Here is a 14,897-nt window from a genome sequence, read left to right on the forward strand (position 1 = left end):
CTCCAACTGGTCAGTGAGGGAAATATCACTCCTGTTGTACAATCAAGGAAAAGAGCCACTTGTGAAAAACACAGGCTCCTTACACGTGCAAGTAAAACCCAGACAGCATCTTGTGTTCATCGTATCACTCATACCACATTGAGGTTTATGAGTGAGGTTCGTGTAAAGAGGACGGAGAGCTGCAGGGCTGGGTGAGAGGTTATCAGAAATCCCCTCATTGGTGTAAGGAAAGCCGGCCTGGAGTTGCTTGCTGTTTGTTGTGTTAATTCTGCTATTTGTTTATAGTTGAATAAAAATAAAGACAACATGTGGACAGAAAAAAAACAAGTTTCTGAGGCATCTCATCAGCATTGTAACGAAGCAGTGTTGAATGAAAGGCTGTTATTGAAGGACCTGCTGTATTCCGTTCCTTTGACGTTGCTGTAATGTTCAGTTGGAGAGTATGAAGGCTCACCCGTGTGAATTCCTTACTGTCATTTCGCGTGGACAGATGCAGATTTTCTGGCGAGGAGCCTTTTTTCCTTTCCCGGACCCCAGCTATCTCCCCCATACCCCGGTTGCCTTGGGAGAATGAGCCTCTGGGTGAACCTGTTGCTCGGGGCCAGTGAACCTGAGGGGATGGCTGCTCAGAGGCCGCTCATGGAAGTCTGCACATATGTCTTGGTAGCTCAGATGTGCTGGTTTCCAGCCAAGGACAGGCTTTGTGCGGAGGATACTGGGTCTGTTGTTCTCAGTTACAACACAGAGCTGTTCCTGTGACCCTAGGGGTGAGTTGTAAGGAGCCCCTAGCCCCTTGGGTATTCTCCTTGTAAATTAACAGCGCAGGTCTCACATTATACTTCTTTATTTAAATACAGGAAAGGCTACTTACCAAACTGCACTTGTAGGTCATTTAAAATTCATGCTTCATTTAAAATGCAAAATAATTACTGTGTCCAGAGATTTCTATTCAAGTTTGCTCATTGATACTTCTCTACATACTTTGTGGGCATCAGAATACATTTTGCCGATATCACAGCACAGGAACGTCTAATTTATATGGATCCCACTCTGTGGCATCGGTGAAACAAAAGAACAATGTCCTTTTATTTGTGTACTGCCGAAGAAACAGCAGTGAAGCCCTTCATGGGCTTGTGAAGAGAGCAGAGTGTGGATAGTGAAGCGTGTAGTTTTTCATGTGACTTCCAGGCAACTTGCTGGGCTGCTGACTGAGATGCCACTATGTTATAAAGCCTCTCACTCGCTCATTTCTTCAGTTCTAGCAGCTTCATTTTTAACTCTCTTCTGTTTCACTTATTATTCTATTTCACTTTATTTTTGCCCATTTTCTTCTCACCAAAATAATTTTTTTTTTATTTCAGTAACTGTTTTTCTGAAACTTTTAGCTCAATTTTATTCCCCCAAAAAGCAGATCTTAAATAATTAATGTAATAGTTACAGCAGGCTCTCATTGGCCTTCTCGAGAAGGATTTGCTGTCTAACTTGGAGTAACAGCTTCTATGAGCCTGGATCGCCATGTCTACAAAGTGACCATTATGGAGCATGAAGGCCACCACACGCCAGCTTACCTTTATGGTGTCACCCAGCTTTTATGGTGTGCCTGCTCTGTGCAAGAGACAGTGCAGCAATGTAACAGTTGGTCATGGTTATTTTCTGTGCCTTGCCGCTGCTCACTGTTTACATTTAAATTCACTGAAGTTAAGAATTTGTTGCCTCGGCTGCACTAGTCACACTTCACCTGCTTAACAGCCACATGAGGCTGGTGGTGACTAGACTGGAAAGTGCAGAGATAGGACATTTCTGACATTTCCGTCATCGCAGAAAGTTCCCATTGGGCAGCTCTGTTCTAGAGGGTTTCAGTTTCCTAAATGCACACTGAAGGGTTTGGGGCATAATTAATGTAGACTATGTTCAGTTATATTCTTGGTGAAGATGGAGATTAACATACTCTTAATTCAAAAATGATCAAAGATAATTACTGGTCTAGTCACCAGGCTTTGGGAAGTAGCTTATTAATATGCCAGTCATAATAAAAGAATGCTTACTATTTCCAGAATATACCTTCTGTTTGCTGCTGTTCACACCTCGACGTGTGCCTCTCTCTTTATGTGGAATAATCTTTCCTTTCATTGCTTATCCAGATCTCTCCTGTCCTTCAAATATGATTCAAGGTCATTTGACTCCAGGTCCTTTTTCACAGCTGATCTCCATGCCTTCCCTGCAGTCATGGTCTCCCGCCTTTAACAGAATGGTTCTCCGGAGTCCTTGTCTCTCACCATCCTTTCATTGTCATTTACTGCACCATTGTCCCCACTCCTTGAGCTCTCTGTACAGAAAGCCCCTGAAGTTCTTTGCACTCCATGACGTCTTACAAGTACTTGCCATTGGTGGTTATTTGTTCCCTCATCAGACGTTTATGAACTGCCTACTGTGTGCAGGCCACTATCCCAGACATTAGGGATATGAGGATGAAAGATGTGGTAAATAAATAAATTAGTCAATATTTACAGAGCCAGGGGAAAGCCAGGCATGATTCATGCATAAACACTCATAATTTATTTTACCATTTTATTTGTTTCATAAAAACTCTCATTTACCACAGAGAATATCAAGTTCAGATCAAGATCATTGGGCTGAGCTTGGCTTTTTTTTCCCTCTTTAATGATTACACTTTTCCCCAAAATCAAGCAGAGAAACAGCAGGAAGTTCCTCACCCGCCAACACAATATAAATAGACCATGTAAATAGACTGAATGCAATGGGACCTACCTTATCAGTACAGTTTTTAGTTTTTCTATTAAACCCAAAAAGACCTGTTAACTGAGATGTTCTTTTTATTTATTTACTTGTACATGTAAGTGAAAAAGAAAAATTCTAGTAGGGGGCCCTAGAGAACTTTTGGCCTTGGATTTCTAGCTGCATTGAGCTGCACACTTTGTGTATCCAGCATGTTGGCCAAGGTGTCAGTGGTGCGGTCTCCTGTCCTCTCGGTGGAAGGCAGCCAGGGAGTATCCTATTCTCCAGAGTCGCTGGGGCTGGGGCCTCAGAAGTGCAGAATGAACATTTAGGTCAGGTCAGAAACTGAGGGCGAGGAGGACCAGGCTTCCCGACTGGGACTCAGCCACAGGCCCCTCCTGCCTTCTGTTTCAGTCGTGTATAGGAGGTTGCAGTTTTCCTACAGGAAATAAAACCACAACTGCATGGTCCACAAAGTCAGCCTGGCACCTGCTTGAAATTCCCAAAGCAATTTCAAATAAACGTTAGAGAGGAAGACAGTTTCATTGTTGAGAAAAAATTTTTATTTCCTTATGCCCAAAGGAATTGCAACCTGGATCTCCAGGAGATATTTGTCTGGCCATGCTCACAGCAGCATTATTACTCACAATAGCCAAAGGTGGAAACAGCCCGAGTGTCTACTGGGAGATAGTGGATTTTTAAAATGTGATAAATGCACATGAAACATTCTTCAGCCTTAAAAAGGAAGGAAATTTGGGCACACGCTACAGCATGGATGGACTTCGAGGATATTACGCTAAATGAAAAGCTGGATGCAAAAGGACATCCATTGTCCGTGTATCATTCCATGTATCTGAGGTACCTGGGGCAGTCAGTCATAGAGACAGAAAATAGAATGACTTGCCAGGGGAAGAGGAGCTGGTATTTAATGGGTACAGAGTTTCAGTTTTCTAAGATGAAAAGAGCTCTGGAGGTTGGTTTTACAGCAACGTGAATGTAATTAAGAATATGGAACTACACACTTAAAAATGGTCTGAAGATGGTAAATTCTGTGTTATGTCTGTTTTACCACAATTAAAAATTAAATGTAGCCCAGCCGGGCGTGGCTCAGCGGTTGCGCGTCGACCTAGGATCCAGGCGATCGGGGTTCAATTCCCAGTCAGGGCACATGCCCGGGTTGTGGGCTGCAGCCGATCAATTACTCTCTCATTATTGATGTTTCTATCTCTCTCTCTCTTCCTCTCCTTTCCTCTCTCTGAAATCAATAAAGATACATTTTTTTTTAAAAAATGTATATATTTCTTGAAATAATCAAGTATTCTCATGTTTAAAACCTAATAATAAACTGACTAAATACCTCCCCACACTAATACCCTCACTTGTCATCCATTTGTTCCCATGCGAGTTCTTTAATGATCACCGTAATAAAAAGTTACACTTGCTGACTTTATTTTCAAATCATAGAGTGCAGTATATAGTGCGCTCTATTCATTAAATGTTATAAGTAGTAATATCTGTTTTGTTGTCATTTTGTTTTACTTCCAGAGAAAACATATCCTCTTAGTCCCTGTTGCCCTCACTCCATAATAATATTGCTTGAGGTTTGTGTAGTGTGACTCTTGAACACTTTCCCTCATTGCTTACACACTGCAGTGAGATGATGTGCAGTAGATTATTCACGTCTCCATCCCAAGGGTGAGGAAACACACTTAGAGAGGTTACTTGATTTAACCAGATTAGGAAGGGGCCCTGTTCTTCCTCAGGCCCCGTGCCCCACAACAGCCCCCAACTGTGCGGTGGCACCCACAGAGGGCTAGAATGGCCCAGGAGGGGGCAGGGGGGCAGGCAGAGCCTGGATGCTGCAGGGACACTGCCTAGGGAACACAGTATCCTGAGGACTGACTTCCCTGACAAAGTGTAGTCATCATGCTTGCTGTGTGGGTGCTAGAAATATCTTTCAGCTTCCTATTGACTTTTATTTCTTAAAAAGGGCTGCTCCTTGCAAGGCATTTATTGACCTGAGAGGAGATCATATTAGCTTAAGTGCAGCATCAACAGCAGGCATTTCAGTGCCCATCAGCTCACTATGCTGATGAGAAAGATGGTAGATTCATGTAAAAAGTCCTCTCAATGTTGTCTTGAGCACAGCATTTCCTGGACTTTCTTACCATCTCTTTAACTGTTGAACCACATGGAGTCCATGTTAATAGGAAATTTAGAAACATGCATCATTTGTTCAACTGTACATTAGCTTGAGGACAAACTATATACTCCAGGGGCATCTTATATCCCACCTCTAAGTGAACAAGAGATGGTCCTTGATCTCAAAGAGTTTGTAGGTCATTCTTTTATTCTTCAGCTAATGTGAACACTGAATCTTTTACATTCGAAGTTGCCCTCAAGGTTTCTCTCTAGCCCAGCCTCAACTTTACACTCATGCAGTCACTCTTGCCACAAGGTTCCTGGCACCATCCTGCCAAAGACTGAATGCTCCCCAAATGGACAGTCACTACTTAATGAGGAAGCTCTTAGTGTTAGAGCTCTTCCTTAAATATTGGGCTAAAAATTACTTCTAATTTCTGTCCTCGTTTCCTATCCTGCCTTCCTGGCAGATGATAATCATTCCAGAGTTTTCCCTTGTGGAGGTGGAGACTCTTCTCTGATTTCTCCTGTGACATGGTTTACAGAAGGCCTCTTGCCATTCAGTAGGTTTCAGTGGCAGACTTTGATCCTGGGACTATTACTATTTGAGGTCCATCACTGCACCCAAGATAGCATAAGCTTTGCTGGCAGCTACTCCCTGCCAGGCCTGTTGAACCTCTTGTCCTGGGTATCATCCAGATAAAAGTGTGACATGGGCATGTGGACATCAGAGAGGAGAATGCCAGTCTGTGGGGGGAGGAGGTGTCAGTAAAGGTTTCCTGGAGAAGCTGGCCTTTGAGATAGATCTTAGTGAGCTCAGGGAGTTTTAGCTGAGGTTGACCTTTGAAGGTGACAGGCAGGGGCTTCATGCAGGGCCCAAAAGCAAGAAGATAGAGGGAATTATCTAGTGATGCTTCAGAGCACTTCATGCAGAGGCTTAGGTGTCAGAACCAGGTTTCTCCACTAGGCCATGGGGAGGTGAAGATTTTTGAGTTTCCCTTACTTGGGTACATTTTGGGAAGGTTAGACTTGCGGTAGAGCAGAGGGTATATTAAAAGCAAAGAGACCGGTTAGGAAGCTTTCCAAGAGCACTAGGAAGGATCATTTTCCCCGTATCCTCACCTACACTAGATATTCTCACACTTTTCAGTGTTGCTAATCTAATGGATGTGCGCTGGATTTTTAGTAATTTGCACTCCTTGATTACTAATGAGAATGAGCATTTTTTCATGTGATGCTCAGTCACACTCCATTTGCCTGGTAGTAAATATGTGTTTGTCTTTCTCTTGACTTGTGGAAGGGTTGTTTTTTTATCAGTTACCAGAAAGGTAATCTTTTGACTTTAAAATATTTGCATATGTCTTCTCCTAGATCGTTCCCAATCCTTTAATCTTACTTACAGTGTCTTTTTTTATATGCAAAATTTTCAATTTTTGTTGTAGTCAGATCTATAAATCATTTCCTTTAGGATGAAGTGTGTTGTTTCCTTGTTTAAGAAAATTTTTTTTCTACCTTCAGATCATAGAGTTCCCAGTGTTTCCTTTCAATATTTAGTTTTAATTTTGAAGTTTATGCCTTTGTTCTGTCCATACTGGATTTATGTGGGGCCTGGTGTGTGGTAGGAATCTAATTTTATGTCTTTCCAGCCAAAATTTAGTTGGATAGGCAGCCTTCTCCCTGTTCTGTGCCATTCCTGCTACATACTATCCCCCCCGCTGAGGCGCCTTTCTGGGCTCCTTCTCTTCTACTGATCGATTCTTTGAGCCCCGTGCCAGGACCACATGGGACTACTTAGCATAGTTTCGCAGTATGATTGCTACCTGGAAAGGTGGTGAGGCAAGTCCTGCTACCTTTGTTCTTTTGGCTTTATTTATTCCTGAAGTTATCTTACCTGTTTATGCCTTTGTTCTGTCAGCATCACATTCCCTCGTCCGTGAACAAAGCCTTTCTCTCTAATGATTCAGATGCTCTTTTTTGTCCTTCAACGAAAGATTATGATGACTTGCATCTTCATTTCTTTCTTATTTGTTGAAACGTCCAATATTTAAGTTCCAGACCACAGGACAACTTTACAGTAATAAAAGCTGTAGTAATGAAAAACACATTCTAAAGCAGTTTTGGGCTCTATCAGATTGGGAGGGTGGAGTTACCTTTTATGTTCCCCTGTTGGGTAATTCTCTTTCCTGTGTATATCGACAGTAATTTATACAAAAGTACCATTTGCCATTGCCAAGTGAAGTCCTTGAGGCAGGCCACGAGCGACTTCTGCTCCTTGGGTGTTGTCCATTCCATCAGCAATTGGTCCAGCAACTGTTCACCCAAGAGTGAACCCACTCACTGCATTAGGCCTGAATTTTCTACTCGCAGCAAATTCTGAACGATTTTGTCAATTGCTTCACTTACCTCAAGAATCACTTTGTCTGTGGCATATTCCTTTCCTAATGAGCCATTCTTGCTTCTTAAGATTGCTTTTAATATTTTGCCAGCAATCTGCATCCATATTTTCCATTTAACGTCATGGAAGATTTTTCATCTTTTCCCTACACACTTATTTGCCCATTTCTAGTGTTCCTGGATTTTCCCCATTCTCCAAGATTTCTCATAATTTGCTAAAGTGACACTAGATTCAACCTTCGATTTCCCAATAGAATGTTTGATCACATCAGCACATATATTAAAATCTCAACCTATTCCCGCTCCCAAAAAAATAAACAGTTCTTCAGTAATGCTACGTTCTCTGTCATATAACTGGAGTAGAGACCCACTTAGAAATCAGCACTAAGTATTTAGTGAGGAGGCTGTTGTTCTGACTTATAAGCCCATTAAAAAGCACAGGAGCCCAGCCGGGCGTGGCTCAGCGGTTGAGCATCGACCTAGGGTCCAGGCCATCGGGTTTCGATTCCCAGCCAGGGCACATGCCAGGTTGTGGGCTGGATCAATGGCTCTCTTGTCATTGATGTTTCTATCTCTCTCTCTCCTTCTCCTTTCCTCTCTCTGAAATCAATAAAGATATGTTTAAAAAAAAACACAGGAGACACTGCATTTTTTAAAAATTCTGCAGTGGATGAAAATGGTGAGCTAGATAAGCAGCCTCTAAATTGGCTGAACATCTAAGACTTCTTGTTTGCTAGTTGACCACTGATCTGAAAATGTTAGTACTTCAGAAGTGACAGAAGGAGAAGGGTGTTTGCTTCGAATGCCATAGTTGCTGAAGGGGGAAGCTGGTGGGGAATTGCAAACAGTTGCAGAAAATCTCACTGACTTTCCCTTAATTCTGTGACCAGATTAGAGTTAATGATTTTGCCATCATTTGTGTTTCTCCAGCTTCCAATTGTGGAAAAGATAAGAACCATTGCCCAGGCCGTCTACGGAGCCAGAGATATCGAACTCTCTCCTGAGGCACAATCCAAAATTGATCTTTATACGCAACAGGTAAAAGCTATACTTCTCAGGGGGAAAATCCACCTTAGGCTCTTGAAATGTTAACCTTGACTTGAGGGCTCGTCTCACCAGCTGAACTTGTCTTTATCTACTTTGTGGTCCACAAAGACTGAAATAATATCCTTGGGTGCAGAGTGTAATTAGAACATTATGGTGAGGCCATATACCCTTTGACATATGCACCTTTGACTTGTGTTGTAAATGTGTCTAACGTGGGTGGTGTCCGTGTTTCTACATAATGTGTGATCTTCAGTACTCCATTCAGCCGGAAACATTGGAACTGTCCTTGGCTGTGTGGCTGTGGTGAGAGTTAGGTGATCTGTAGTACTTCCTCTTCTTTTCAGGTCTTTACCTTAAAAATATTAGCATGAGGCAGGTTAGGCAAGTATGAGTGCAGCATGTAAAGATGGGGCTGCGTGGTGGTTTTTTTCATATGAGTGGTTCATTGGCTTGTGCTAAGATGGTTCACCAGGTTGAAGGCTCCCTCCTTGTCTGCCTCTAGAGAGTAACAAGTGCAGCTCACCAGGCAGCTGTGAAGGTGGCTGTAATTCCGCAGCATGAGTCACTATCTGGTCCCAGAATGATCATTGTTAATGGACTCCACCGAAGCACCTTTAGCCAGCTAACCCTAACTGGAGGGACTATATGCCTCGAGTACCCCGTCCACTTTTAAATTCCCCAACTCTTAAAATCCTATTTGTAAATCATTATTTGACATGTGTTCAATACTACCAATGCCAACCAGTTTTCTCTCAGGTTTGGTAAGACAACCAGCAGCTCATTTTTTCTTAGAATTTTCCATGTATATACTTGGCTTGTACTTTATTTATTTATTTTTTAAATATATCTTTGTTGATTTCAGAGAGAGGAAAGGAGAGGGAGAGAGAGAGATGGAAACATCGATGATGAGAGAGTCATTGATCGGCCGCCTCCTGCACGCCTCAACTGGGGATCGAGCCCGCAACCCGGGCATGTGCCCTGACTGGGAATCGAACCCCGATCGCCTGGATCCTAGGTCAATGCTCAACCACTGAGCCACGCCCGGCCGGGGTTGGCTTGTACTTTAGAAAAAAGATAAAAAGTAGTTTCCCAAACATTGTTGTACATTCAAGCATTGCTCTACAGTAAAATTTCCACTCATATGCAATGAAATGTATAAAATAAGTCATTGTCATGAGGGTTTTTTTAAATGAATTTTTAATAATATTTAAGGACTATCATTTATTGTAATATTAAGTCCTTTTTTTTTCAGTCTTAAAAAGTGCTGTCTTTTATGAAATAATATGGCAATGGTATATGGCATATTGGGTTGTTGATTTTTGTTTTGTTTTTATTATCTCTACTGGCAAAATTTTAAATTAACAAACCTACATCAGTTTATTAAAGTTATTTCCAGTGTCTGCTGTGCTATACACCTGAAACTAATACAAAATAGTGCTGAATACAAACTATAATTAAAAAATAAAATTAAAATTAAAAAATTATTTCAATATTTGAGTGATTTCTGACCCATATATGAGAGTATTACAGCATTTCAGAAAGAAAAGAGCTTCACCCCCAAATGATGATACTCAAAAAAATTTCAAATAGTTTTCAGTTGAATCATAAGAAATTCTGTGCGGGTCACCTCTGAAGATTGTATTCCTTTTATCTCTATCTACTGAGGGAATATTGCTTAAAAGTTATGTGTCAAGTATGTGGTTGCCCTTAATTAGCAAAGTCTCTAAAGGGCCACTATGTACCCTTTAATCAGAACCAGGCTGTGAGGACACTATCCCTTTTGTGAGACACCACATGCAGCTTCCTGCTCTTTCACCTTTGGAACTCGGCTGGGTCAGGCAAAGCCTTTGGTCCTTAAAAATAAGCGGCTTAAATAGTGACCTCATCTTAGTTCCTATAATGTAATTGCAGCTCAAATAGCCATGATTCATAAACCAACACAAAGGGGCCCTTTCCTTCCTGACAGCTTCCAAGAATGAGTGAGCAACGTGACTAAAAGCCTCATTACGAAGCCTTTCTCCAGATTACCTTTCTGAGTCCCGGATATTAATATCCTTGGAAAGTGATTTCTACAGCTGCTGCTGCTGCTTTGCCTGAGAATAACCACACTTTCCCCCAAACACAAACATAATGCTGCCTTCCCATAAAGAGAATTCTCCGAAGTAAACAGTAGACATCCTCAGCCTGCCAGGAGGTGTTCATGTGGAGATGAATGTCCCATCTTCTTGCTCAGTGAACAGGTGGTGACGAGTCCCTGCTGTGTGCCTGGACCTGAGCTGCGGGGGTTGTGTGTAGTCACGTTAAACGAGTACAGGGGACTAACATTTATACTCAGTGAACACATTTCCTTTCCTTCCTCACAGGGTTTTGGAAATTTGCCCATCTGCATGGCAAAGACCCACCTTTCTCTTTCTCACCAACCCGACAAGAAAGGTGTACCCAGGGACTTCGTTTTGCCCATCAGTGATGTGCGGGCCAGCATAGGCGCTGGGTTCATTTACCCTCTGGTTGGAACGGTGAGTAATATCCTCCAGAAACTTCTTCCATCTGTACTGTCATGATGCCTAAAATCCTTATGTTTGGCCAGCACCCTGCACGTCAGGTATTGGGAAGCAATTAGTGGTATTTGCTACTTTTCTAAACATTTCCTTCCACCATAAAAACACTCTGCCGTTGTGGTTTGGATTTTCCTCTTTTTTTTTTTTATCGTGTTCATGATCCCTTGAGTCATAAAACTGATTCTGGGTATAGAACACGGAAGAGAATGACTGGGCAGAATTCAGTCTCCTGGTTTAGAATCGTGCTTCTTGGTCTTTTTCACATCGCTGCATTCAAAATGGTAAGATCTCACTGAAATGTGGGGTAGACAGAGGCGACTGCTCATGCCAGGCAGGACTCCCTCAGCCCCCACCGAGGGCTGGGGAAACCGGTGTTTCACCTTCTACCCTGTTTCTCAGCACATCACGCGGGAAGGTCTGTGAGTCACATGAGTTCTGGGTTTTGGCATTATTGTAATGGGACTGCATTGCTGTAGGATGATTATTACATTGTTTCAGGTTCTCTCTGGGTGGAAGAGAGATAGCAAAGAAATGAAAACTTATTAAAGCACTTGAAATCCATGATGATGGGCTTCGTACAGAAAATGCTTCAGTGCCCCACACAATGAATGATACGATGTTCTCCCTTGGGAACCATCAGTGGCTGAAATTTGACTTTTCATCATGGGAATGCTCCTGGATTAGATTTAAAACAAAAGTTTTCAATAATCATTGTTGTTAAAAACTGATCCAGGCCCAAATGGGAAACATAGCAGTGTTCATAATAAACCAAGTGGCTCTATTATTATGTAAACAAGCAATGGATAGGCAAAAAGTGCATAAAACGTACAGAATTCTTACCTTGATATTCACAGATATTTCATATATTATTAGGCAGTACGTTTTCAGTAAGTGTTTTTTAATTCTTACTGCATATGATGAGGCACCGACGCTAAGAGCGGAGGTGTGAGGAGTGTGGGTTTGAACAGCTCAGAGGCATCGAGAAGAGGAGATGCTGGCATTGTGAACACCCTAACACCACAGGGGTGGCGACAGCTAGTTCTGCCCGGGCTGGGGAGGAGCAGGGAGTGTGTGGAAGGGGAGAGTCCAGAATGCTTCGTGAAGGCTCAGCCTCTCGCTGGGGAAACAGTGAGTTTCAACTCAAAAGGCACAGGAGACGTGACGTACCCTTCCCGGCGTGGCTGGAGTTGGATGGAGTGGGGAGGCTGAGAAGTGGTGGTGGGGTTTCCAATTAGGGGAGGGTAGCAACAGTGTTGATAAAGGAAGAAGGGTTCACATAAAATGGGTACTGAATGACATTTTGGAAAAGGCACAACTAAAGGTAAAAAATGCAGATCAGTGGTCCAGGGGGAGCGGGAGGTAGAGAGGACTGACTGCAAAAGGGACTTTTGGGGGTGATGGAAATACTCTATATTTTGACTGTGGTAGTGGTTCCATGACAATATACATTTGTCAAAACTCAGACCTATACCCCTGCAACGGGTGAATTTTATTGAGTGTAATTTAGTTATAACTCAATTAACAAAAATATGTACTGAGAAGAGCTTGCTTTAATATTCCTTAGAATGGCTTGCCTCAGTGATGGCAGCCCCTCCATGCTAAAGTTCTCCTGGGCTTTAGTTGAAGGTGTGTGCTTAGGAGTAAGAATTCACCTGTTGTATAGGCCCAGAGAGACCAGACCCCGAGAGAAAAAGGGCCATGCAGTACCCACATGAAGCATGAAGCAGTGGGCACACCAGAGGGGCAATCAGCGTAGCTCATAGTCTGTCCTGTCTTGTCCTGTACAGATTCGAAATCCCAGAGTTGTTCACCCAACAGATTAGTTCATTCATTCAGCCAGTGTGCACAGTCATTGTGCTCAGTGCTACAGAGAACCCCAAAATGAAGCCGCTTTGTCCACTCCAGGCAGCTTACAGCTCATACAGGTAGATGAAAGTCAGTTATCAAAGAAAATGGTGTGACATAAAAATTGTGACTTAATAAATGATAATCAATTTCTTAACATTCAGCAGTCATTAAATAAAAATCATAATATAATTTAAAATATGTGGGATCACTAAACAGATACAGGCTATGGATCTTCTCCCCGCCAGTCAGTAACATCACATCCACACCATGTAAGACCAGTTGTGGGAAATCAGAGCATCAGCCACAGCTCGTGTGTGGACAGTCCATCCATCCCTCTGCTCCCCTCCGACGTGTGGCCAGTTAGAAAGTAAATGTGGAGGCTGCTCCTCAAGGAGCACCTTCAGGCCTCTGGTATCCTGAGCAGAGCCCTCTGCCCCTTGTTGCCCCGGTGCTGGACGGCGCCCCCCTGTGGCCACAGCAGAGCGGGGCGATGCATGGCAGTGACAGAGCAAGGAAGGACTAGATGTTCCGGGGGTCAGGAAACTGTCCCCGGGAGGCGGTGGCCTGAGGAGTCTGCTCTCTGATGGAGCTGGAAGTGTGTGTATTGGTGCAAAGGCACTGCTGGAGGCCGGGACTGCCTAATAAGGGCTGGTATTTACTTTTACTTGACCCCATTCTGGACCCTGCCACAGTCTCTAAAGTGCTTCTAACATTCATCCTCCGGATGGGAGACATGGAGTAGTGATTTCCTGCTGAGCTGACTGAAGGAGAAGGGACAGACTGGCTCCCACTGGTGGGAAAATCCCAGCGTGATGAATCACTCTGACTCTTACTCAGCATGTGAAATACATATTCATGTATCCACTCCAGAAGGAAAGCCCAAACTGTGCCCTCAAAGTTAGAAAGTTGCCCGGCTTTCCCGCAGTGTTCATTCATTCATTCATTCATACCCACAGCTTGCATGCAGTGTTGTAAACCACATGGAGATAAATAAGATCCGGTCCTTCCCCACAGGCCTCATGATGGACTGTAGTAAATGAAACCACACCAGGGCTCTGGGCTTTATAACAAAGGGAGAAATCCCTTCTTAGTGTGTCCTCGGAGAGGCACCCCTCTGGCCACACAGTAGGTCCAAAAGTGGAGAATCAGGACACAAGCAAGTCCCTCCTCCAGCAATAAACGTACTGCTAATTTGAGGAGGTCACATGGGGAAATGCGGGAGTCCAGGTTCTCCAGACTTAGTTTTCTATTTATTTTTACTTTCCATCTTTACCCACAGGCCAAATTTTTCTACCGTGTAATTACTTGGTGTTCTAGTTAGTGACTCCTTTCATTGCCATTGATCACCACAATAAAATGATAACAATAAATACCACTAGCTGGGTAGACACATGACTAATACATTTCACTTCCCCCAGCTGTTTGTGTGGAGGCACCGAGTACATGGTTCCTCAGCTGGTGAACCAGGAGACTTTTGCCGCGTTGTTAGTGTTTTCCACCTTCCTGTAGGTAGCTAAGTTTTCCTCCCTTCCAGTAAGCCCCATATGCATTCTTGCCTCTCTTTAATGACATTGTACTTATATATTCTTCAACACAGTGTTGAAAGCTACAAAATAGTACCAGATTCCTGACCAGCACATCTCCTTCTAAGAAATAGCTTAGCCAATACAGATCTTAGGGGGAGAAAGGAGCAAATTATTTTTATGATTTTTCAACTCTATATTCTACAGATTATCCTGTTAATGTTTCCAAAATTCTTTCAAAGCTTATGGTTTATAGTGTTCAATAAGCCTAATGGTTTACAAAAACTCCCAATCTCGTGCCAAAAAAAAAAAAATTCAGTAGGTGGTCTTTGTCTTGTGGTCTCATTGTTTTGATATTGTCTTTAAGTTCCTATAATTTATAAGGGCTGTTTAATCACCTGGCATAAATTTCATGACATAAAAGTATTAACATGTAAGCAAAGTATACAAAATGATGTTACTGAAAAGTAAATTACATTCCATATGGAAAAGACCAGAAAAACAGCCACCAAAATCTCAACGTCCGGCCATGATATTATGAATAGCATTTTTTCCTCTTTACTTTTCTGTTTATTTTAAATCACTATGTTGAGCACCTGTCACTTTTATAACATGAACATGCAATAAATCGGGTGATGAACTAAAAGTA

The 14,897-nt window shown here is 42.6% G+C and overlaps 1 protein-coding gene across 1 annotated transcript in view; it reads left to right on the top strand.

Annotated features, from left to right (window-relative positions):
• The window catches only part of MTHFD1L (methylenetetrahydrofolate dehydrogenase (NADP+ dependent) 1 like), a 149,649-nt gene that overhangs the window by 105,451 nt on the left and 29,301 nt on the right, over positions 1-14,897 (top strand). The window contains exons 25-26 of the mRNA XM_087817685.1: positions 8,203-8,310; positions 10,683-10,835. Of these exons, the coding sequence (XP_087673811.1) occupies positions 8,203-8,310; positions 10,683-10,835 (261 nt within the window). The remainder of the gene's footprint in view (positions 1-8,202; positions 8,311-10,682; positions 10,836-14,897) is intronic.

Source organism: Miniopterus natalensis, chromosome 5 (assembly GCF_054644295.1).
Source record: "Miniopterus natalensis isolate mMinNat1 chromosome 5, mMinNat1.hap1, whole genome shotgun sequence".
Classification (NCBI taxonomy): Eukaryota; Metazoa; Chordata; class Mammalia; order Chiroptera; family Miniopteridae; genus Miniopterus; species Miniopterus natalensis.